Below are 24,660 nucleotides of genomic sequence, written 5' to 3'. Positions count from 1 at the left end.
GGTCCCAGGCCTCAGGGAAACACCAGAACTAGAATCCCTCCCCATGGTCTGGAGCACGCCTTCCAGCCCCTCTCCAGCTGCAGCAGTCCCTGAAGAGTGACCCTCACACGGGGGACGGGGGACTTACACACCAGCTCTGCCCCATCCTCGGCCTCCTGACCTTTCAGGCCCAGAAGCACCTCTGCTGTTTATTTTTACTCCAGGGCTTCCCATATTTCAGTGGACAAATAACGCAGGCCATAAAACTGATTTCCAAAGCCCGTAAAGGCAATAACATTTAGGGAGACAGGAAAAATTAAGCCTCCTCCCTTCTCCGAGTAATGACTGCCGAGAGTCCTCAGAGGACATTCTGCAGCTGCAGGCGCTCAGGCTGAGCTGCACAAGTCCCTGCCCAGTTGGTAAATGGGGGCTCACACATGCTTCTGGGTCCACAGCAGCCACAGAACCTCTGTGCTCCTGCTTCCTTCTTCTCTGGCTCTGCACATCCCCAAGAACCATCAGAAGCTGCCTGGCACCCTGGGCCACCCCCACACCCTGTCTCCCACTGAGCTCCCTACTGAGGCCTGAGGCTGGCCCAGTGGCAGGCCTACACGTTACAGCACGAGCTCTCTAACCCCTGGGAGAACAGGGGCACCTGTGTGCTCACTCACACCTTCAGTGGGCCTGGATCATGAGGTGTACTGCCAGCTCCCATCACTCCTCAAAAACTGTCACCAAGTGGCATCCAGCACAAACAACATGGCTACTATGGGCCTTTCCACGCCCCTCTCCTCATTAACTCAGTGATAGGTCCACTCAGGGCTCTCAGGGAAAGATGAGGACCCCAGAAAAGTCACTTCATGTCCCCACATCAAAGCATTGCCCCTCTGGGATCTTTACTGGGTAGTTCTGAACTCAGATGTTGCTAGAGGAAGCTGGGGCTGTCTTCTGCAGTGGCTGGGAGGACAGGCAAGGTGAGCTCCAGCAGCCTGAGCGGGGAGGAGATGCCTGGAGGCAGGCATAGCCCCAAAGACCCTGATAGCCCCTGCCTGGGAATGTGATGGTATGTGCCTGTCATCCCAGCACCAGGGAGCCAGATATCTTGGGAGATAATGCAGTGGGCATTTTAAACACAAGACCTGCAGATCACCAGAACCTATTTTTTAAAGCCCAATGTAGCAGAATACATTTTCGATCCCAGCACCTAGATCCCAGGGAAACAGAGGGGAGTCTTTGGGGCTCAGTGGTCGAACAGCCTCATGTAATAGGTGAGCTTCAAGCCAGTGAGAAAGACTGTCAAAAGCCACGATGGCTCAATGAGTAAGGATGCTTGCTGCCAATCCTAACAACTTAAGTTTGAACCCCAGAACTCACGCATACCTCACAGGGGAGCTATGACTCGCAAACGGTCATCCTCTGGCCTCCACACGCACAGCATGGTGTGACTCTTCACACATGCATATGCATGCACATGCAAGCACGCACCTAAATAAAGATACTTTTAAATGTTTAGACAAGGTAGATGGCTCCCAAGGAACAATGTCTGAGGGTGTCTGTCTGTCCTCTGGCCTGCATATGCATGTACACCCATATACCCCTCCCACACACACACACAAGCTCCCCTCTTCAGGACAGACACTATTTCACAAAGGATGGTTGGGTCTCAGGACCAGGAGGGGACATCACGGTGGTTTGGTCCTACTCCAGGAGTCCCTCACCCGCCACTACTGAGGTTTAACTACATCACTGCAGTTAGTGTGAATGAAGTGTTAGAGAGAAGGGCTGAGAGGAGAGGATCCGCACCCCCACACACACTCGACTTCCCACACTAGACCTTCCAGAAGGTCAGCAGCCCTTGGGAGCAACATGGAAGTTGGCAGGACCTCGTGCTGCCAGAGGGGCTCCAGTGCACATTTGCATGGAGCCCTTGGTGGCATGCTGGAATTTATGCAACCGCCCGTGCAGTTCCTAAGGCGAGACGAATCTCCAGGCCGCTTTTCTCAGCAGGAACAAGTCTCTCCTTCAAATCGATGGTGACACATTTTTAAACTCCGATGTTAAGGAGGGAAAGATTTTGAAGGCCCCCTGGGGGGGAACCCTTATTAGTCACAAGCTCATGTGAGAGAAATCGCAGTGGCAGACTCAGTGGACCTAGGCAAGACAAGAGGCCCAGAGGCCAGGTCACCAGGGGAGGAGAGGTAGGAGTCACAGCAGCAAACAGGAAGCTCAGAGGGCTTCCTGTGTCAGGAGGGAAGGTGAACCATAAGATGGAGCTCTGGTACACCAAATAAGCCATCTGTGGGGGCAAGAACAGCGGAGAACTGGCGGCTCTGTTGATATAGTACTTACTTCATTTGTGAACCCTAGGTTCAATCCCCACAAATGACAGGTGTGCTAGCTCCCACCTGTAATCCCAGTCCTAAGAGAACCAGGAGTTCAAGGTCACCTTCCACTCCATTGTGAATTTGAACCCAAACTGAGAAACATAAAACCTAGACTCTTATCTCAAAAGCAGGGGACTTGCCAGGCAGTGGTGGTACACACCTTTAGTCCTAGCACTCAGAAGGCAGAAGCAGATGGATCTCTTAAGGTCCAGGATAGCCAGCACTACACAGTAAAACCCTGTCTCAAAAGGGGGGTGGGGGTGTCTGGCAATGGCAGCACATGCCTTCAATTCCTACATTTGGGAGGCAGAGGCAAGAGCTCTCTGAGTTCAAGATCAGCCTGGTCTACAGATCGTATACCCAGGATGTATTAGTTATTTTTCTATTGCTGTGATAAAACACATGATTACCTTATGTAAGAAAGGGTTTATTTGCCCTTATGGTTCCAGAGGAATAGGAATTCATCATAGCAAGGAATTATGTCAGCAGGTGGCAGACACAGGAACAGCCTAGAACCCACATCTCAAACCACGACCAGGAAGCAGAGAGCACAAACTGGGACTGTCATATGGCTTTGGAACCTTAAGGTTGCCTCCAGTCACACACTTCCACAGGGCCACAGTGTCCAAGCCTCACCAACAGCACCACAACTGAGGGATAAGTATTCAAGTCCCAGAGCCTGTGGGGAACACTCTCATTCAGACCACTACACGGGGTTACATAGTAAGGCCTGTCTCAAAATCAAAACAACTCAAAAACAAAAGACCAGTTGAGTTCCATAAGCACTGTAAAGAAAAAGGACAGTCGACAGAGGGACGCTTCTGAGGTGCCATCTGGGCTGGAGCCATGGTATGATGCCAGCAATCAAGCAGCCACTGAGAGAGCGGTGACTATAGGGGAGTCCTGAACCCTAGTCGAAGAGATCACAGGTCAGTATGAGTGGCAGCTGCCAGGTTGGAAAGAGGGCCTTAAGGAACCAGGCAAGAACCAGAAAGAACATGTGCCAAGAAAGAACATGTACTCTAAGGAGATGTTAGGGTAGAGTCCTCTCCTGAGGCTAGGCTTAGTGTCTTTCCCTCTCTCACCCCTCCTTTCTCCACCCCCCCCACCCCCCCCGGCCCTTCCTTCCTTTTTCAGCTTTGGAGATGGAACCCAGGGTATCACTTATGGTAAGCAAGCTCTCTGCCACCACTGAGCTACACTTCCAACCCTCATCCCTGCCTTCCTCAGCTGTGTGTGTGTGTGTATGTGTGTGTGTGTGTGTTATATGCATGCATGTGCACATGTGTGTTCAGGTGCCAGCCAGAGGTGGACAATGACTGTCTTTCAGCTTATTTTTTGAGTCAGTCTTTCAGTAGACCCAGAGCTCACCAGATGGCTAGACTGACTAGCCAGCAAACCCCTAGGGGTCTTTCTAGTTCCACCGCAGAGCTGAGCTTACAGGCGTACATACCTAGCTTTTTACATGGGTCCAGGGGACTGAGCTCGGGTCCCCCTGCTTCTGTAGCAAGCATGTGACTCATTGAGCTGTCACCCCAGTGGCCTTTGGTTCTTCTGTCACTGTTATAATGTTTCCAGGATGATTGGGTGGGGGTTGCCTTCAGGAGGTAAGGATCTCACTGTTAGCCCTGGCTGTCCTAGAACTCACTAAGTAGACAAGGCTGGCTTTAAACTGCAGAGATGTGCCTGCTTCTGCCTCCCAAGGGTTAGGATCCCACAGGCAGTACCCAGCACACTGTGACTCTGACCCAGGCCACACTGGGCATGTTGCGCTGTACGCGAGGCTCACTACAGGGCGCTGTGAGCTCAGCTCTGGTCCTGGATTTATTGCACTTATTTTTCAATAGGTTAGGGGCTAGAGAGATAGCTCAGTGTAGCCTCCCCTCCCCAGCCTGAAACCTGCCTGCACAGGTTTCACTGTTTACATGGGGTGGAGCTTGCTGCTCAATCGTTCTGCCACGCCCACTGCTGGAGCTTGCCGCTTTGTTGTTCCGGAGCCATACACGTGGTCACCCTGCTACTGGACTCCAGGATTATTTCAAGGGAATCAGGTCCCTTCCCCTCCTTCATAACTGCGTGTCAGAATAGTAAAATTGAGCTTTGATCAGAATGACTGTCTTAGCTACATCTTCCTCTTGCGCCACCTAGCCCCTCTTCTCTTCCAGGTTTCCAAGATGCCTTTCCAGACTAGAACCCAGACATGTGAGCCGCTGGCCGGACACAACAGCTCAGCCCTTAAGAGCTCTTGTTGTGAGCTAGGCAGTGGTGGCACCTTTAATCCCAGCACAGGAGGCAGAGGAAGGTGGATCTCCGAGTTCTGAGTTCAAGGTCAGGCTGGTCCACAGAGCAAGTTCCAGCACTCCTCTCTAGTGGGCCAGAGTTCTGCTCCCAGAACCCATTTTTATACAACTTATAACCAAACTCCAAGAGATCTGACATTTTTCCTCTCTGACCTCTCAAGACATCTGCACACCAGTGACTACAAGCACAGATACTCACACATACCTACACATAAATAAAAAATATAAATAAATCTTTTTTTTAAAGCCAACTCTAGCTTCCATATCCACTTCCTTGATAATGGCTTTTACCATCCACCAAGCTCCAACCCCCTACCTGTCAGGCACCTGTGTGGGTCACTTGACCCTTGAAGTCTCCCTGATAGGGGACATCTCTCTGGAGTCTACAGATGAAGAAAGCAGGACTTGAGGGTTATTGTCCCTTGAGGGAGCACACAAAACTCCTCAGAGGCCACAGCAGAAACTGAACAACTGTCAGACATAACCATGCCACACCCCACCCCTGGCCCCAGAGCCACAGGCCCTAGCACCCTGTTCTGTCTCAAGGAGGAGAGTGTTCCTGCCTCCCATTAGGAAGAGGGTAAGGCTGAGCAGACAGAGGTCAAGGCCAGAGAGACACTGACAGGTGGCCAACTGACCATAGAATTCCCTCCTTGGCTCTTCTTGGTCCCCTCCTGACCAAACCCACCTGCTTCCTACCAGCCTTGTGGGAAAAGCTCCCTGCCGCCTGACAGCGCTGGGATTTAGCTTCTCTGACAGGCGCAGCAGAGCTTCCCACCGCCGCAAATGTCAATTCTAGGCCATTTGCTTCGTGGATTTTAATGTCCCTGTTTCTCTTCAACATCCACAGCAAGGTAGCCCTCGCTTCTCAAAAGGGATGTAGTGTTTGATGGTGTTTAAACCGTACGTGAAATACAGCCAAGCGGCAATAATCAAACAGTCTCGGGCCCTGCTGGCAGGGGACAGCTGACAGCCAGCGCTCTCTCCCACAAGCCACCCCAATGCTCTCATTTTGATGGCAATTACAATGTCTAGAAGGGGAGGAGGTGGGATGGGGAAGTGAGTGGAGATGCTATTGTAGGGCCACTTGTTGCCACTGGGAGGGGGCAATGGTTATGGGATGTCATGGGGAGGGGGGCTTCAACCCAACCCCATCCACCCTCCCTGATTGGCTCTAGCCCATCCTCCCCTGCTGTCCTCCCCTGACACTTCCACACAGATATAAATAGCATGTTCCAAGATGGTTTTCATACACGCCTGGAATCCCAGCACCTAGAAAGGCTGAGACAGGAAGATCACAAGTTCGAGACACTACAAAGTGAGTTCAAGGCCAGCCTAGGCAACTTATTGATAGTCTCTGTCTCAAACTAAAATTAAAACAAAGTGAGGTAGGGGGTATTGTTCAGCGGGAGAGTGCTTGCCTAACATGCACGAGGCCCTGAGTTCAATCACCTGGGCCCTAACTAGCACACTCCCTAACCTGTCCACTGCACTAGCACACTAACTAGCACACTAACTAGCACCTAACTAGCACACTCCCTAGCCTGTCCACTGCAGACAAAGAGATTAGCACACTCCCTAGCCTGTCCACTGCAGACAAAGAGATTAGCATACTCCCTAACCTGTCCACTGCACTAGCATACTAACTAGCACACTAACTAGCACCTAACTAGCACACTCCCTAACCTGTCCACTGCAGACAAAGAGATTAGCACACTCCCTAACCTGTCCACTGCAGACAAAGAGATTAGCGTCCTTCCAGGGCAAGCCACCTCTCCTCTAGTGTCCCCAGCTCTGGGGAATCATTAGATCCCGCACTTCTGTGTCTTTACTGTGACCTACTGTACAAACAGCCCGAGCACCCAGCAGGGACAGCCTCACGGACCAGATGCACAGTTCTCAGACTTGCACTTGCCACTGGGGATCTCCCCGGGTGTCCTGAGGAAATGAGCCCCTCAATATACCACTAGGTATTCTGTGTGGACCCTCCAGGACACTGGACACCCTGGCTGGAGTCTATTCTCTTCTCTGAGCTCCCTTCAGAAACCCCTGTGGAGAAGCAGGAAAGGCTTGCAGGAGGTGGTGGAGGAACCAGACCCCTCTGTGACATTCAGTGTTGTGAGAAGGCTAGGTCACAAGGGGCATTTAAGACTGACCCTCTCCCATCCCAGGGTCCCTATACCCAGCTCAGGCCTAAGCACATGTCCTCAGAAGCTGCACCCATGATAGATATTAACTGCAGGCTACAGGAGGGGACCATAAATTGGCCACCTGGAGTGTCAGCAGGCCAGGGGATTTGCAAAAATAAACAAAGGCACTTCCGAGGTGAGACTCTGAGGCAAGCAACCCTGGGGACAGCAGAGGGGGCCTTAGGTGGCTTCTACTCTGCCAGCTCTGACCTTGGATGTAACCAAGTCCTGATAGGACCCACTTCAGTCATGTGGCTTCCTTGGGGGCATGTCCTCTGTCCTGCCCAGGAAGGCAAGGTCCAGACCTGTAGTGTATGGGAGCTGACCCTGGAAGTCTGGAGAGAAGATTCATTTCATTTTACCCCGAGCATTACGGTCTTCACTGACTGGGTGTTGGGAAGGACAGAGAATGGTACCCACTAAGGAGAGGCACCCGTGTCTGCCTCACAATACTAAAAGGCCAGACCCTTGGTTCTGTAGGGACACAGGCAATCTGTTCCCAGTCCCTGCTGGATCATTCCAGGAGAGCGAGCCAAGAGCTGCAGCTCCAGCCCTTTTCATGCTCCGCCAACTTAATAGTCTCCATTAATTTCAAAACACACACATTCCCATAAGCTCAGTGCTTGGGACAGCATCAGGGACACGGGCAGCTGCACAGGTGTGGGAGCCGAGGCCAGGTGACCTCAAGGTCAGGCAGCCCAGCCACCACTCCATACAGGCAAGTCACAGCCCAGAGATGGGAGGCAGGGGCCTGGATTTGAGACCCTCCTCTGCCGCTTGCCTGCTGTGTGACCCTGAGCAGGTCACTGTCCCTCCCTGAGCCCTATCATTCATCTCCTTCCACTACAGGGTTTACAAGTGCTGTGCATGTAGGCACACTGAGTCTTGTGTTTCTTTCCTCGCCGCCAGAGGCTCACACACGGCCAGGAGACCCAAGAGAGACCCATGAATGTTAACCACTGTCCATATCTATGAACCCAAGAGACTCCTCTGAGGCCTAGAGAGGCAGGGTGGGGCTTGTGCTGGACCGGAGAGGGATCCCAGAGCCGGCGCTCAACAGCACTGGGTCACTTTTATTCACCAAAAGTCAACTAGAGCTCAGAACAGTGGGAGCTCCTCCCCCACTCCCTGTGTAGACAGCAGACAGGTGGGTCCTGACTCACAGTAGGATGTTAGCAGAAGATGTGGAGGCCGTAGGAACTTAACAGGGTTCCTCTGAGCCCTGCCCATCAGTGAGGCTCACCTCACTGGACTAAGCCCTAGAGGGAGCCTCAATAATTCAGGAGGGATCCATCATTTATGAATTTATATAACATGGCTCGACCTTGTGGAAATGAGCCACACTCTTCTGGAGGCATCAGGCCTTTCGTGCTTCTTTACTCGGGAGGGTGGCTGCTGGACCTCAGGCCTGCTGACTCACCTCCCCGCTCCATGTCGTTCCCACGCCAGGCTATCCCCAGCGAGGGTCACGCTGGCTGCATCCCTCTAAACCCCAGTGTCAAAGACAAGGGGTTTTGATTTGTTTGTCTGTTTTTGAAACAGGGTTTCACTATATAGTCCAGGCTGGCCTCGAACTCATGGACAGCAGCCTGCCTCTGCCTCCGCCTCCACCTCCAGAAGGAAGGGATGAAAGGCATGTGCCACCATGCTTGGCTTAAGGACTCTTACCTGGTTCTATGATCTCATGAGAGACCTAGTCTCTTGCTCAGGAAGCCTCAGCCAGTCAAGGCAACCCAGGGTTGCCAGTCAAGGCAACCCAGGGTGGGCAGTCCTTGAAGAACTGGGGGCTGGAACTCTAAACCCAGGACAACTAACCGGACGGCAGGAAGCTACCTCCAGTCCGTGTGAGGCCAGTAAATCCAAACGGTAGTTCCCCAGAGCAAACCCCTGCTCACTCTCCACTCAGCCCTCTGCTTCCAGCAGTCAGCAAAGACAGGGAATTAGAGCTTGTCACATCTGAGTGCTGGGCGAGAGGGCCATATACACAGACCTGGAGATGCACTACGACTTGTAAAAGGAATGGAACTCTGGAGGGGTGGGGGAGAGGACAGGCCTGGAGAAGAGGAAGGGGAAATTTGAGAGGGGTGGAGGAGGGGGAAAATGGGGAAGGAGGGGAGAAGAGAAGTGAGATGAGGAGAGGAGGAAAAAAGAGGAGGAGGAAGAAGGGGAAGGAGCTGGAGGACAGGGAGGAAGATGAGGAGAAAGGGGAGAGAGGGAGGAAGATAAAGGAAGAGAGAAGTTGAGCAGCCCAGGGCCAGGCCCTGCAGATTTAAGCTAAGTGGGCCGTGCAGAGGCTGCCACAGTGGTCTCCCTGGCTTTGCTCCGGCCAGCACTGTCCCAGTCCCGCCCCGGTCCTGCCCCGGCCCTGGCCCCTACCCATGCGGATGCCGAGCTTTTTTTTTTTTTTTTTTTTTTTTTTTTTTTTTTTTTTTTTGCTGTCGGCGGCCGGCAAGCCTCAGCAAACACATTTAAATCTGAAGTGACAGATAAAGCGATTTACGGCGACAGTTTAGCGTCAGATCACTTCCCACCAGGCAGTCGCTGTCCCTGCGGCCCCCTGCTTGCTAGTCCATCAAGGCGGTCTCTAAATCACCCGCTCCAGTCCAGCCGAGGCAGGGCTGGGGGACAGCCAGAGCAGGGCGGGGCACTCTGTGGCCGCTCAGACGCTCAGAGTCGGGGCCTGCTCTTTACACACCGGGATCCAGTACCCTTCAGGGCATCAAGAAGGGATGAAACAAGGGCTTGGGGTGGGGGCGAGGAGGGTGGGGGATAAGAGGCGGGTAGGCTCTCACAAATCAAAGCCGCAGGACTTAAGCTGAGTGCCACTCAAGCCTTATTTTAAATAAATAAGCAGCTTAAAAGTCTCCCTGCGAGGCCAGCTTGTCGCTGTGAGACATGGCTTCCCACCCATTCTTTAAGGCCAGGCCCCAGATCCCAGGCCCCTCAAAGGCCTCTGTGACCCTCTCGCCTCCCTGCCACCTCCTTGCAGAATTAATTGGTCCCTGCGGCTTCACGCATACTTTATTCAACCCTCCCTCCCGGCGCCGCCATGTCACATTATATTCTACTTAGCTGCTCTTGCTCTGACTTCCCCAGGACTAATTTACTGGGGCCCTCTGTGTGTCAGGGCTAAGCATGTGTCATCTTCACTCCCACACAGGCTGGGGCCCAGGATGATGGCAGTTTCCAGATGAGGACCTGAGGGATGGGAGGTGCTGGCTGGAGCCCCCAGATTCCACTCCAAAGGCCTCAGTGCCCTGACACACATGTGTAGACTCAGACTGCTCTGAAGAGAAGAAGGGCTGTGTCTCTGCACAAAGTGTGACATTCATGCATGCTCTGCCCTAAGATGACTCTGAGGCCAAAGCCAGGCCACTGGACCCCGGGACTGGCCAAGAATGAGGGTCTTTGTGTTCCCAACTGAGACTTGGCCATCTCGGGCACAGGGGCCCACAAACACCAGACATGATGTTAAGGATACATCCATCCCCTGAGGCAGAGCGAAGACTCAAGCCCTGTAAAGGTCACAACACCTCCCACCCCAAGTGGAGAAGCCCAGACACACACAGTCCCAGGGGTCAAAGGAAAAGCTAGAGACACAGACACTGCCCCAGCCTTTCCGATGCCTGGAGGACAGAATGGCCACAAGGGGCTCCCCAGCTTATCTTGCCAGCCAGCGTGGCAGTCGATTTCATTAAGATGGATGTGGCATACCCTTGTGGGCAGGAGCCATGGCCAGCACAGATGGCAAGAGCTTGGGGCTCTCTCTCGGGCACTGCCCTGATGGCCTTGGCCGTTAGCCCATGAGGCAGCCGTGGGGAAAGTTTAGTAAGTTTGGCTTGCCCCTGTGACCTTAAGCCCTGCCACTCACTAGCCAGGCATCCCTCCTTCTCTCTGCCCCAAGCATCCTACCTCTGCCACACGGCATGCATCCACATCACAGACACACATGCCTGCCATCACACTCCACCACCTCACACGCACCAGTCACATCACACATGCCATTAAAACAGAACTGAAATCAGTCCTGGGCTTCACAATGCTAGATGGCCAGTAGAAAGACAAGGGTGAATGTGAGGAGTAGCAGGGGAGGGCACTGGACCTCCCCTCTACACACACTCCCTGACTCCTATACCAAGGGACAGAGATGCCTACAACTCAGCCAGAGATCCTTCCCTTTAGCTTCCCACTTCTCAGCATAGGAATAAGATCCAAGTCTCCCCGTCCCCTCACAGGCCCCCTCGGAGGCCCAGGGGGACACAGACAGACAGACAGACACACACACACACACACACACACACACAGTGGAAGCCCTGGTGGAACTTCAAGCCCCAACCACTCCCAGCCCACCCTGTGCACCACAGGCTATCATATGCCCACAGGCCAATGCTACCCTTGGCTTCAAAAATAAAAATTTAAAAATTCCCACCCCGAGATAATTGCTCTCTCCTCTCGCCTATTGTGGTGGCTCTGCGGTCGGCAATGAGAAGCAATTATTCACGGCTAATGATTATAATCAAGTCAAATAGAATTTAATGGACACGCATTCTCTTCCTGCTTGAAACTTTACATATGAATTAAGCACATATGGGTTTCACGAGGCTCGGACGCAGATTTATGCAGCCCTGAAAAGCCCCACATTGCCTGCGACTTTTATTTCACTAATAAAGGCTGATTTATGGGCTCCTCGGAAACGCGATCTCTGCTGCCTCCTGGTGGGCGACTCTGACAGGGTGAAGCCAGGGCCCAAAAGATCGCAGGGGGTTGGGGAGAGAACCCAGGCCACTGAGGACTCCTCTGACTAAGACCAATACCCGCATCAAACACTAGGGACGCAGGCTCTGCGTGGAAAAACCAATGTCCAACATCTGCTTCAGCTACTGCTTGCCATTCACTTGCCTAACACCAAGAGGTGTTAGGTCCACTAAGGCAAGCGAGAGGAGGGATGGCTGGCCATCTACAGGAAGCAGCGAGTCCTTGGCACTCGGCATGATGCTAATGGTGTCACAGTGCAGGTGTCGAACCCTTGGCTCCCGTGCAGGCGGTAAGTGAGTGTCATTCCCACCTCGTGTCCCCAACAATCCGACAGATCACTCTCCCTCATCCCCATCGTGCAGAGACAGAAGCCTGGCAAGTGCACCTCCCCGGATGCCACGTCCTGGGGGAAGCATGGCCGAGAAGGCCGCCAGCCCAGGGCAGCCAGCTCAGCTAGTGCTGGAGTGCGCCTCAGTAACAGAGCTGACAGGCAGATCCATGGACCCACCCTGTACCAGTCTCCAGAGCCCTCTCCTGCCCCTCTGATACTTTGGTCCCTGCACCCACACTTGTTCACCAGCCAGGCTGCCCGCTTTTCCATTGTCCATTTTACAGCTCCACGGGGGAAGAACCAACTGGGTGCCTCGCACACCTTCGGCAGTGACCAGCAGAGTCAGGTGCCAGGGCAAGGCAGAGCCAAGAGACTTCCTGAGGACCTCTGGGGTGGGTAGCAACATTCTCCCCGAGGAGCTGGTGCAGCCTGTGCAAACCAGATAAGGCTGCCTTCAGTCAGATAGATTTGTCGAACTCCCCGCCACCTACCAACCCTGTCAGGTTCTCCAGGGAGACACACAGATGCAACAGCAGAAATGCAAAGGTAACCCAAGCTCTCTCTGGCACTGAATGCCAGCTGTCACTTGTGTGCCTGAGACAGGCGGGGGGGGGGGGGGGGAGTACAGTGAGCATCCTCTACAAACACCAGCCTAGAACCCTACCAGAAAATGCCACCCAGATCACAATCAGAAAGGACCAGGGAGCAGCCACCTCTGCTGGATGCCTGGTTACTTAAGGAGGCCAAGGAGGCGTGGACAGCATCAGCTGCATCCAGTTCTAGAGTCCTGGAAGAACCTCCTCCCTTGTCAAGACTCAAGGATGGCAGAGCAAGCCAGGCGGCAGAAGGTCTACAAGTACCTGCGGTGCCCTGGGCTGCACAGGGGAGGGGCTGGTATCATCATACCTTTTTCCTGTGAGTTGGAGCTCTGTGCTAGGAGTTCTGCCCTGATATTCACAGAATCATAGAAAACGATACCTCTACTGCCTACTGTAGTTCCTGGAGGTTGTATGAGGGAGGAAGGGAGGGAGGGAAGCCACCCGACCTTGTTCCAGGAAGTTCCAACACACGTACACGATTTACTATCCCCAGACACCAGTTCCTGATGACTCCAGAGCCCTTCCCAGAGCCTCTTGACCTCAGCCAGACACACACGGCCTTCTCCCCTCCCCCACAGAAGCAGCTGCCTCCTCTCTACTCATCACAATAAACCGCCAAGCCAGCAAGAAGAGACCACGTGCAGGAAGCGGAGCAGCTCGCGGCCCAGGCACTGGAGAGCTGCCAGGGGGCTGAGGGAACCTCTCCGTCCTCTCCCTTCCCTTGTGAGCTCCCTCACCTGGCCAGGTGTGGAGTGAGGCAGGACTGGTGGGGGTGGGAAGGCAGCCACAGTCCCCACCCCTGCCCTAGGTCGAGGAGAGTTGGCTCTGGCCTCTTCTCAGGCAGGGAAGTGTGGCTTCATTCCAGACAGCTTTCCCCCATCCCCGCTGCTAATGGGCCTCAGGGCTGCAAGGCAGCTTGGCAGAGGGAGGTGCCCCCAGAAGGCAGGTCAGGGCTTCAAAAGAAGAGGAGCCCAAGTGGCAGCCACGCTGGGCTCCGGTGGCGCCAGGAGGCCATCCACACTAGCAATTGGGAGCCTCTCTGGAGCCAGGTGGCGCCCACCCATTTTTGGCACACCAACCAGGCCTAAGGTGTCCCCCCAGGCCTCTGACTCAGGCCAGTCACTCACCAGCGTTGACAATGGCATCCACCTCCAGCTTGGTGATGTCCCCACGGTACAGGGAGATTTTCTCATTCAGTTGCTTGTCCTTCTTATACTTGGGGTCCTCCACCTTCACAGCCAGCCCTAGAACAGGTAGGGTCAGGGGGTCACACAGAAGGCCTTCACTGAAGAGTCACTGAAGAGCCAGACATCTTCCTGCCTCTGCCTCACAAGTGCTGGGACTCCCAAAATGCCCTCCATGCTTGGTTTCACACACTCCATTTTATAGGTATCACACAGAGTCTGAGGTGGGATAAGAGCCTGACTGAGGTCATGGGGCATCAGATCTGTGCTCTCAGGGCTCGGAAGTTCCCCAGCATGCCCCTCTAAGCAAGTGCGCCACAGCATCAAACCCCAGTCCCCAGTAACTGAGTTACCCAAGGTGGATGGCTTATGTGGCCTCGCTTGAGCTGGCTTCCTAATGCTGTCATGGGACTGCAAACCAAGGCCTCAGGCAGTGTTAGTAATTAAATGAGGAGACACGTGCAGAGGGCCTGGATGCAAGGAGCACTCAGTTGGTGCTCCTGGATGCTTCTGGAAGATCCTCCCAAGTCATTCTGCGAGGGGGGAGGGGCTTCCGTGCCCAGGGAATAGGGTATAATACCTTTTGCTGTCTCCTTCCACGTGGGGATCTTCTTCAGCTTAATGAAATCCTTGCAGAAGTAATGTTCCTCTCTCTGCTTGTCACTCAGGCCCTTCAGAAAGGCTGCAGGGGCAGGACAGGCACAGAGCAGTCAGACTCTTCCTCCGGAGGACTTGCTGCCGAGACCAAGGGTATAACCCGGTCCTACCAGCCATGCTTCCTGAATGGGGGGTGGGGGTGGGGTGCCAGGGCATGGCAGACTCCACAACATTTTGACCTCCTGTCTTTGTTCAAGAAGAGAAACTGAGGCCCAGGGAGACTGAGGGACTGACTCAGCCATTAAGAACCCAGTTGAGAATTCAACCTGGCCAATTCCTGGTACCTAAACATCTCTCTAGATCCCTCATTTACTTGTAGGGGGATAAGATGCCCCTTGGAGAACAATTGCAAACTGTAAACACACTAAACCAGGTGGGTTGGTGATGCTCTGTCCCTTCTCAGCCACAGTGTCACTAGCTGTGAGACAAGGATCCTCAAAGTCCGACTCTGGCAGGCCTGGTGTTTGGTGTCAGCGTCCTGCCTGCACTGGCCAGGGGCTCTATGCAGCTCGTAGACAAATATTCCCATTTTTATAGATGAGGCAGCAGGGACTTGGGAGGCAGCCTGAGGTCACTCAGATGGTGAGAAAGGACCCAGGCCCCCACATGCTCAGAGACTCTGAGTGTTCCAAGTTGGTCCCTCTGCCCTGTCAGACCTTCCCTCGCCACCATGATAGAGCATCTCAGCAACCGCTTAGTCCAGGCTCATGGCTCACAGGCTCCCCCTGCTGGCACGAGGCCATCCATACACTTAGGCTCAGCCCAATTATGGTCCCTCAAACACAGACTAACAGAATGGAGTGGCTGACCTCACCATCACTAGAGAGGGGACAACACACAGCAAAAGTCACATGAATGAACCCAAATGGCATCAGAACACAGGTAGGAGTTAAGTCTGGGAATGTAGACCAGCTGGTAGGATGCTTACACAAAGGCCTAGGTTCCTGCAGGTGAGACTCAGCTCAAACCTAAAAAGCATGACCTGACCCAAGCTGACCCTTATAATACACACACCCCATTTCCAAACCCTACCTCCTAACTACACCCGCATCCACTGACCTGGCGATTTACCTCAAACACCCTGGTGACTCCCTGCTTCAGGTCTTTGCATCTGCTCTGCCTGGAATGACAGTTTTCTTTCAAGTCCCCTTCTCATCACCCTTTCCATTTCCTTTTTTTTAAAGACTTACTTATTTATTTATTTTATGTATATGAGTACACTGCAGCTGTACAGATGGTTGTGAGCCTTCATGTGGTTATTGGGAATTGAATTTAAGACCTCTGCGCGCTCCAGTCAACCCTGCTCGCTCAGTCCCTGCTCACTGTGGCCCAGAGATTTATTTATTATTATAAGTACGGTATAGCTGTCTTCAGACACACCAGAAGAGGGCATCGGATTGCATTATGGGTGGTTGCTGGGAATTGAACTCAGGACCTTCGGAAGAGCGGTCAGTGCTCGTAACCACTGAGCCATCTCGCCAGCCCACCCTCTCCATTTCCTTCTCTGCTTCCCACCATGAATCTTGAGAGTCTGTCTTGGCTCACATACATTCCTTCCTGGACCTTGGCTAATACGGTCCCCGTTCACCACCAGCACAGTGCACAGTGTGTGTGAGGGTTCATGGGTGCCTCAGTGAAGAGCTGAGACCTGAGGGCTGAGCGATCAGTCATCCAGGTAGAGGACCTGCCTGTACAGAATAATATGAGGCAGCATCCGGGGGTGATGTGGAGTGAAGCCGGAGCAGCCTGGGCAGAGAGGGAAGGTGGGACACAGAGGGGCAGAGGAGAGCCACGTGCTGCTTTCATCCCCCTTTGGCTCCCACTAAACTCAAGGGCAAGTCTGAGCCTCAGTTTCCTTCTCTAGGTCAGAGACATGATCTACCAAGATGCTGAAGGGCCATGACCAAGGCCCTGTGTGTGCGCTGAGAACACTCGTTCAATAGTAATGTGCTTAGCTAGCATGTGTGAGTCCTAGGTTCAATCGCCAGTTACAGTTTTAGAAAAAGAAGGCAGCCGGGCGTGTTGGCGCATGCCTTTAATCCCAGCACTCGAGAGGCAGAGGCAGGCGGATTTCTGAGTTTAAGGCCAGCCTAGTCTACAAAGTGATTTCCAGGACAGAAGAAGAAGGCAGGGTGGCAGAGTGACCCCTTGTAGCATCACAGGTTCCTCCTGGGGAGGGTACCTAACAGCACAAGGTCCAGGAGGAGAAAGCCTTCCTCAGGTGGAGAGCGGGGCAGGTGGAGCTTCAGCCATTATTTAGCTCCACAGATGAGTTATCGTGTGCTATCATGATCAAAGACACCCTGAACCTTGGCACAATCAAGTGTGAGTGTTTCCAGCTGGCCTGACCTGGAGCTGGCACCACGAAGCTATGGTGATGCCGACCAACTGCTCACCAGTCACTGTAGACCAGCTACTGGCGCCGCTGAAGTGTTCAGGCTGGAACCAACCCTGGCACCACATACGAGTTCCACTGCCCAAAGACACCTAGGCCCCTAGCAGACACATCTGACAGATGCCACCCCTTCAGAAGAGAGGCAGAATGACCCAGCCCTCCTCACACGCAGGTTAAAAAAAACCTGGGGTGGACCTGTCCTTCTCCGCGACCTTGGTGGCCTGGTTTGAATGGCCATGGTTCACAAGGCCTACTTGCTCCAATGGAGTCCAAACAGAGCACTGTTTCCCAGAAACTGCACGCTGTCTCTGCCACCAACCACTACACCAGCCTCGGAGTCCTCTGTCAGTCTATCCCTGTCAACACCCATCCCTAAATACACAACTTCAAAAAGCCAACATGAGCCAGGTGTGGTGGCACACAATTCTTTTTTTTTTTTTTTTTTTTTGGTTTTTTCAAGACAGGGTTTCTCTGTGTAGCCCTGGCTATCCTGGAACTCACTTTGTAGACCAGGCTGGCCTCGAACTCAGAAATCAGCCTGCCTCTGCCTCCCGAGTGCTGGGATTAAAGACGTGCGCCACCACACCCAGCTGGCGCACAATTCTTATCCCAGCATTTGTCAGGTAGAGGCAGAAGGATCAGGAATCCAAGGCCAGCCTGGGCTACATTAGACACAAAGAAAAGGCCAGCACACCAGTACTGTGTGCCCATCTACAAACATGGTCATGGCCTCGCTCGGCAGGCTCCTGGGGTGTTGGATGCTACACAGCTGCCTGAGATGCTTCTCTGCCCCAAGGCCCGTGCACTTGTTCTTCAGCTCAGCCCCATCTTTCAGGGCCACCTTCCAGGCCTGTGCTGCCACACGCACACAGGAGTCACTGCCCACCTCCTCCCATCAAGTCAGATGCAAACTTAAAGCACAAGTGGGTTTTATTTTTTTTATAAAAGATGTAAAACATGCATTTTCATTTTCTTTCATTTTTGAAGAGGCGAAAAGTATTTCACGGCTCACTGAGACAGGTGTTGTAAAAAGATGTTCGCAGTAAATTTTGATGGGGAAGCCTGACCCCAGACTAAGCTTCCAGGGCTTGTGGGCATGAAAGCTGGGCAGGAGGAAGCAAACTCTGCCAGAGCCATAAAGCGTGCCAGGCAAACGGGAATTCAATGATGTGTTTTAAGAAGTATCTTTATGGCACTTTGCAAGACGTCGTTCAGAGAGATGAGACAGGCTGGGCATCGGGGGGCGGGAGGGCTGAGTCTGCAGAACACCAGGTGGGCACAGCTGATAAGGTTGTGCACCTGAACACAGTAGTGTGCGGCTTCCGTGGCGTTAATCACCTGGGAGCAGCGACTCATCCGAGCCTATGGCACAACAGTGGAGAACAGAGTGAAGCCTACTGCAGCTCTGGACCTGCCTCCACACACACTGGGGTGGGCCAAGGCTGCATCCCAACGTGGAAGAGATGCCCTCACCCCTAATTCTCAGGTGTGCCTGCACAGTATGCTGGCTCAGCAGCTCCATCAGAGACGCTGAGATGAGGTTCCCCAGGTCCTCAAGGCGTCCCGGCCCCTGTAGCAGGGTTTGCAGGGGAAGCATTGGGATCATCCCGTAAGCTACCAGCGAGAATGAAGGTCGTCTGTCAGAGTCCAGCACAGAGCATAGGAGCCTGGGAAGAGATGAGCAAGGGGGCGCTCTGTAGGCTGGCACTCAAATGTGACCCCAGCACAGAAGCAGGAGCTATTGGTCCCATTGCATAGATAAGGAAATAGAGGCTCAGGGAGCATGCAACAGTGACCCTGAACTTGCTGGATTCTGTTAACACCAACATTCCTTCTCTTTTCAGTACACAGTTCTGGCCCAGCATGAGACAAGAAGTCAAGACTAGAACCGAGGCCCTAGATGTTCCTGATAGCCCTGGCTAAGTCCCCTCAAGCCAACTGCCTTTCCTTGTGAATAGTTCAGTCTTTTGTGTGTGGTGTTTTGTTTTGTTTTGTTTTGTTTTGTTTTGTTTTGAGACTGGGGTTCTCTGTGTAGCCCTGGCTGTCCTGGAACTCGTTCTGTAGACCAGGCTGGCCTCAACCTCACAGAGATCTGCCTGCCTCTGCCTCTGGAGTACTGGAATGAAAGCATATGTCACTGCCCAGCATCCAGTCTTCCTTTTAGGTAATCTTCCTTTTAGGTAGTCTTCCTTTTAGATGTATTTATTTTATTGTATTGCATGAATGTTTGGCCTGCATGTATGTATGTGCACCACCAGCATGCCTGGTGCCTGCAGAGGCCAGAAGAGAGCATTAGTCCTGTGGAACTGGAGAATTAGGGGAGATTGTGAAGCTCTGTGTAGGTGCTAAAAATTGAACCCAAGTCCTTTAAAAGAGCAAGGCTCTAACCCACAGCCCCGATTTCCAGTCTTCTAAATAGGTCCTGGTTGGGAGGAGGGCACTGTGGCACCCAAAAATCAAGGGGTTACATTAACTAACCAGTGAAGACAACAGATCTGGCAGAAATCTGCCCCAACAAAGCTTCACAGCTCCACACCTGGTTTGATCCCCAGGAGCATATAAACCAGGCGTGTTAGATTACACCTGTAATCTCAGCATTTGGAATGATGTATAGGCATAGGCGGGAGGATCAGAAGTTCTAAGCCATCCCCCATTATGTAGGGAGTTAGAGGTCAGCCTAGGCCACAGGAGACACTGTCTCAAAAACAAAACAACAAAAGACCTACATGTTTCCTGATGAGGGCATCCAGCCTGGTGGCTGTCCTGATGAGGAAGATGAACGAATCCAGAGAAGCAAGCAGCCAGCGTGGAGGTAAAGAAGGAGCAGGCAGAGCCCTGGGCAAGGCCTCTCGAGCTGGACCGCAGCAGGCAATGGACACGGTGCAGATCAAACAGAGAACAACACCCCATCAGGAGATTCTGCTGGGGGGCCGAGCCCTTCCAAAGCACTGATGCTTGCCCTCCTACCCCTCACCTACCCTCCTGCTGTCTGCATGCAGCCTGCAGCCTGCAGCCTGCCTCCGGCTGCCTGAAATTATGCTTTGAATCTGAGCAGCCCCACAGGCTCAGGTCCAGAGGTGGGAGTTGGCTGGCAGGAGCTGATCACTGCAGGTCAGGTCTTGGGCCTCAGTTTTGCCTGGCTCTAGGCCTCTCGTCTGTCACTCCCTCCAGTCACCACAGTCCCACTTTCCCTTTGAGACAGAATCTTGCCAGGTAGCAAGGCCCTTGCTGTATAGCCTACACCAATCTCCATCTCACAGCAATCCTCCTGCCTCCACTTCAGAGTGCAAGGAGCACAGATATGTACCAGCATGATCTGTGCATGGGGATCCTCTGCAACCATGAGTCAAAATGAATCTTCCTTCTTCTTTCTTCCCTTACATGGGATTAGTGTGGTCTCTGACAAGCAAAAACTAACGTGTTGCTATTCTGATGAGAGTGGGCCGCTGAGCAACCCCAGGATTGTACCTTGGTTTTCCTGTAGGGTGAGGAGGCCCGGGAGTTTTCACACCCCCTGCTATTATAGTTTTTCACCCTAAACTGCCTACACATCAGTCTCATGTGAGTCAGTGGGCCAGTCTTTGACAGAAAATCCCCTAGGAAAGCAAGCATCTAGACATATCCCCTGTCCATTAGAGACATGTGTCAGGGTGGTCTGGTCTGAGTAACTTAGTGAAGCCTAAAGGCCCATCGGCAGAAGAATGGATATCCAAAGTGTGGTACACGAAGATGGAACCCTTCGCAGCAGAGGAAAAGGAGCATAAACTGTCATAATGCATCCGTGTGGATGACAGAGTGAGCTCCAGGCCAGCCTGGGCTATAGAGGAGAACTTTGATTATTGTTTGGTTTTTAGATACAGGGTCTCACTGTGTAGCCCTGGCTGGCCTAGAACTCACTTTGTAGACCAGAACAACCTGGAGTTTACAGAGATCTGCCTGCCTCTCCCAAGCGAGTGCGGGGATTTTAAGCTTGTGGTACCAACCCTTCTCTCTCTCTCTCTCTCTCTCTCTCTCTCTCTCTCTCCAAAAAACAAACTCTCTGAGGAGATCTCTGAGTTTGAGGTCAGCCTGGTCTGCTCTACATAACAAGGTCCAGGACATCCAGGACTATATAGAGACTCTCTCTCAAATAAACAAACAAACAAACAAATAAAAGGAAAATTTAGACCAGACCACCCCACATTTCCATGCCCAGAGCCTTCTGCCCCAGGTCACGGAGGCTTGGAGTGCCCACTTCCACACACTAGGTAACTGAAACCCGAAAGGCCTGCCTTGTCTCACCACTCAGCCCCTGTCACCACTGCCTTTGGGACTGCGTTTGGTCACAATGGGACCACCTCCTCCAAATCTAGCCCTATCTCCAGAACCTGGAATGCCCTTCCCCAGCTGGTTGCTTTACTTCAGGTCCCTAATGGGCCACCTGACCTTCCCAGCTCTTCATAGTGCACAGAGGACTATGTCGCCATAGTGTTTCTCCACTAGACAGACTCTTGCCTGGCCACTCACTGTTGAATCCTACAGCGCTGGTACCAATAGGGCGTGAGGTAAAAGTTTACTGAATGAGGGCCAAGGAGATAGACGGGTTAGTGGGTGGGTAAACGGAATTTGATCCCCAGAACCCATGCAAAGGCCTAAAAGCTAGCCGCAGCACACTGGCATCTCTAATCCCATTAAGCCCGGCGGAAATGGCAAGCGGAGATCAGACTCTCCAGAGGCTCAAGGACCAGCGCCCCTGACTCCCCGCTTGGCACAGAAAGGAAGAAAATAGCGTCTGTCCAGCAGCTGAGGAACCTCAGGTCCCATCAGCTTTCCCAGGTTAGGCTGGTTTTCAGGGTCACCAAGGAAAAGGGAGCTACGGGGAGAAGGGCTGGAATGTAGAAATAGACGCAGACGGTACACTACGTGTGGTACTGCCCCAACTCTCCTCCTCTCCCTGGGTTGCTGCTCTCCATGGGTAAGCAGGACTCTAAGGAAGAACACTAACTCCCTCTGCTGGAATTCTGGACGAGCCCCGCAACTCCCGGCCAAGGTTGAGGGAGTGGCAAGTTCTGATTGCTCCCAAAGAAGACTGTCAAGTGCTTTAGGATCCTGGGCAGACTTGCAACAAGGGAGAGCTCTCTTTTCTAAAAAGGAACCAATCTGAGGTTACCTTCAACCCCGCTTGACCCAGCCCCCATGGTCACGCCCACTAGCAGCCCAGCCAATGGCCTTAGCCGCTCATTGGGAGGAGGATCGGCCCGGAATAATAAGGGAAGCACTGGCGCTGAAAGGCAGGGGCAGCTGGACTGCCACTCAGGGCTATTTGGGGCTCTGCACTTTGCATTCCAGTTAGCGACTAGGTCGTCCGGGACCCGTGGCCCCTTCCTGGCATGCCCGTCCAGGAGGAGAAATACTTTCATTCTTGAGGGAGTCAGTGATTCTCACAAGCCCACGCCCGATGTCAGCCTGCTCTCCAAGTTCTATGATCCCAGTCCCTCAAGAAGGAGCAAAGTGCTGGCAAGGGGCCAGAAGCCAGCAGGAGGGCAAAACGGGCACCTACCATACTCCCAGAGAGGCCCCCGAGCTGCCATTCTTGGGGCTACCTGACCCTACCTGATAGGCCAAGCTTCTACACTTTGCCTTTGCACACTCCCAGCCTGACCTTGGGGAAGTGAACTCTGGCCCTAAGCCTCAGTTTCCCTCCTGTGCATGCATGGAGGAAGGTGGCAGATCCCAGAGGATCTGGGGGTGTGGGGGGTGTGGACTACCTGGGACCATTGCTGAGGTAAGGCCGCCTTCCCCACTCGTTTAGTCAAGGGGTAACCTGGTGTAGGAGCTGGGTATGGATGTGGGCTAAAGGGGTTCCCGAGTGTCTCAGTTGCTCGTGGAGTGCCTTTCGGCCGGGGAGACCCACGCCCTGCGCTCACACTTACATTTGGCCTCCTTCCAGTCGGTGGAGGTGCTCAGGTCCACCTTCGCGGCCATGGCCAGGGGGGCCCAGGTGCGCACCCAGGCTCCACGCCCCGCCGCCCCCCACGCCCCAACTCCCGCCGAGAGCCACGCGCAGTAGCCGTGCTCGCCCAGTGCCACCAGGGGACCGCACGCACTGCCACGGGGCCGCGGGCCACCCGCCGAGCGGCCGGGCCAGGGGCGCAGGGAGACCAGCAGCTGCCCCGCCGCGCGCAGCTGTGCCAGGCGGCCGGACACTTGGCTCTGCAGCGACATGAGCAGGCGGTGCCGGGCGGCTCCCCGCCCACTCGGACTCTATTTACGGTGCTCCGGAGAGTCGCGCTCGGTCCCTTATTTACTCTGGGACGAGAGTGGCGCGTGCCAGCCCGTGGCGACCTGCTTAGAGACCGCGGGCGGCGCGCCGCTGGGCACCCTGGAACTTGTAGTTCCGTCCCGGCCCACTGCGCTCACGCACTGGTAGCACACACGTGCGCACCCAGCCTGTCTGTGTCCTCCCGAGTGTGGCTGCAGCCAACCTTCCGAAGCTCGGTGATTCGACAAGGCACTCCGTGCGTGGGTTTTCCCGCCAAGTCGGCTTCTAGTTCTTTCCGCCTAGTTGCCGTGGCTCATAAGTAAACTCGGTCCTATCGCGTGTTTTGTAGGCATAGAGAGACCTGGACTTGTGTTGGTGCCTCCGCATCACCCAGCTCTGCTTCTGATCCACAGCAGCTGCACGTTCCAGCCTGCCAAGGTGGGGCGGGGGTGATAGGTGCCGCGGACCTATGTGTTAGGGTGGGGCAACTTTTCTGAAGAGCTCGACCTCCCTTAAGCTCCAAGAGCCAAGCAGCGCCGACTGAATTCCACAGCAGCTCACAAGACATTAGTGAGATTTGACAGGAAGAAACCTAGGTGTCAAATAGGCATGGTAAGGCATACTTACAATCCAGCATTCCAGAGGGTGAGGGCGGAGGATCTTAGGAAAGTTTAGGATCAGCCTGACTTACAAGGCAGCCACATAGCAAGACCCTGTCTCAGTCAATAGGTCAGTCTAACAATCAATATAAAAAAGAGCCGGGCAGTGGTGGCGTATGCCTTTAATCCCAGCACTTGGGAGGCAGAGGCAAGCTGATTTCTGAGTTCGAGGCTAGCCTGGTCTACAGAGAGTTCCAGACAGCCAGAGCTACACAGAGAAACCCTGTCTTCAAAAACCAAAAACCAAAAAAAAAAAGGAGAAAAGGAGAGAGAATATGGATCTATAAATGTGGGTGTATAGAAACACTAGAGTAGTGACCTAAGAAGGATAATTTTTTTCTTCTTTATTTTTCTCCTTTTCTTTTGTTGTTGTTGTTGTTGTTGTTGTTGTTTTTTTTTTTTCTTCTCGAGACAGAGTTTCTCTTTGTAGCCCTGGCTGTCCTGGAACTCACTCTGCAGACCAGGCTGGCCTCAAACTCAGAAATCTGCTTGCCTCTGCCTCCCAAGTGCTGGGATTAAAGGCGTGCGCCACCACTGCCCGGCTAATTTTTTTTTTCCTCATATTCCATAATGACATATGCCTGTAACCTGTTCCCGGTTAGCCACTACTTCATATTCAGTTCCACACCAGCCTGGCCTACCTGAGAGCTGGTTGTCAGAGCTACCCAGTGAGACTCTACATTTTTATTTAAAAAGAAAGCGGGGGTGGGGGAGGGATTTAAATCCCGGGGCTGGAGAGATGACTCAGCAGTTAAGATCCCTGACTGCTGTTCCAGAGGACCAGAATTCTATTTCCAGCCCTCACATGGTGGCTCAAAAATCTTCTGTAACTCCAGTTCCAAGGGATGCCACGCCCTCTTCTGGCCTTGCATGGAGTAGTGCACAGCCACACAGGCTGGAAAACACCCAAACACATTAAAAAAAATTTTAGAAATTGTTACTGTGAACCTTAATATCTGAGCCATCTCTCCAGGCCTTGCTCCCTAA

The 24,660-nt window shown here is 53.3% G+C and overlaps 1 protein-coding gene across 4 annotated transcripts in view; it reads right to left on the bottom strand.

The window, feature by feature from the left end:
- Macrod1 (mono-ADP ribosylhydrolase 1) overlaps positions 1-23,140 on the bottom strand; it is a 141,335-nt gene extending 118,195 nt beyond the window's left edge. Inside the window, exons 1-4 of one of the 4 annotated variants that reach the window (NM_001378920.1) lie at positions 22,686-23,077; positions 14,302-14,403; positions 13,665-13,781; positions 11,363-12,367 (exon numbers count right to left, since the gene is read on the bottom strand). In NM_001378920.1, coding sequence (NP_001365849.1) covers positions 12,057-12,367; positions 13,665-13,781; positions 14,302-14,403; positions 22,686-22,977 — 822 coding nt within the window. In that variant the 5' untranslated portion in view covers positions 22,978-23,077 and the 3' untranslated portion in view covers positions 11,363-12,056. Of the gene's footprint in view, positions 1-11,362; positions 12,368-13,664; positions 13,782-14,301; positions 14,404-22,685 lie in introns of those variants that run through there. The other 3 variants (XM_006526563.3, NM_134147.4, NM_001378919.1) reach the window with 3 other exon arrangements.
- Positions 23,141-24,660: the final 1,520 nt, after the last annotated feature.

This window comes from Mus musculus, chromosome 19, assembly GCF_000001635.26.
Source record: "Mus musculus strain C57BL/6J chromosome 19, GRCm38.p6 C57BL/6J".
In the NCBI taxonomy this organism is placed as follows: Eukaryota; Metazoa; Chordata; class Mammalia; order Rodentia; family Muridae; genus Mus; species Mus musculus.
Note: the sequence above shows the minus strand (reverse complement) of the source record. Positions and strands in the feature narration are given on the sequence as shown.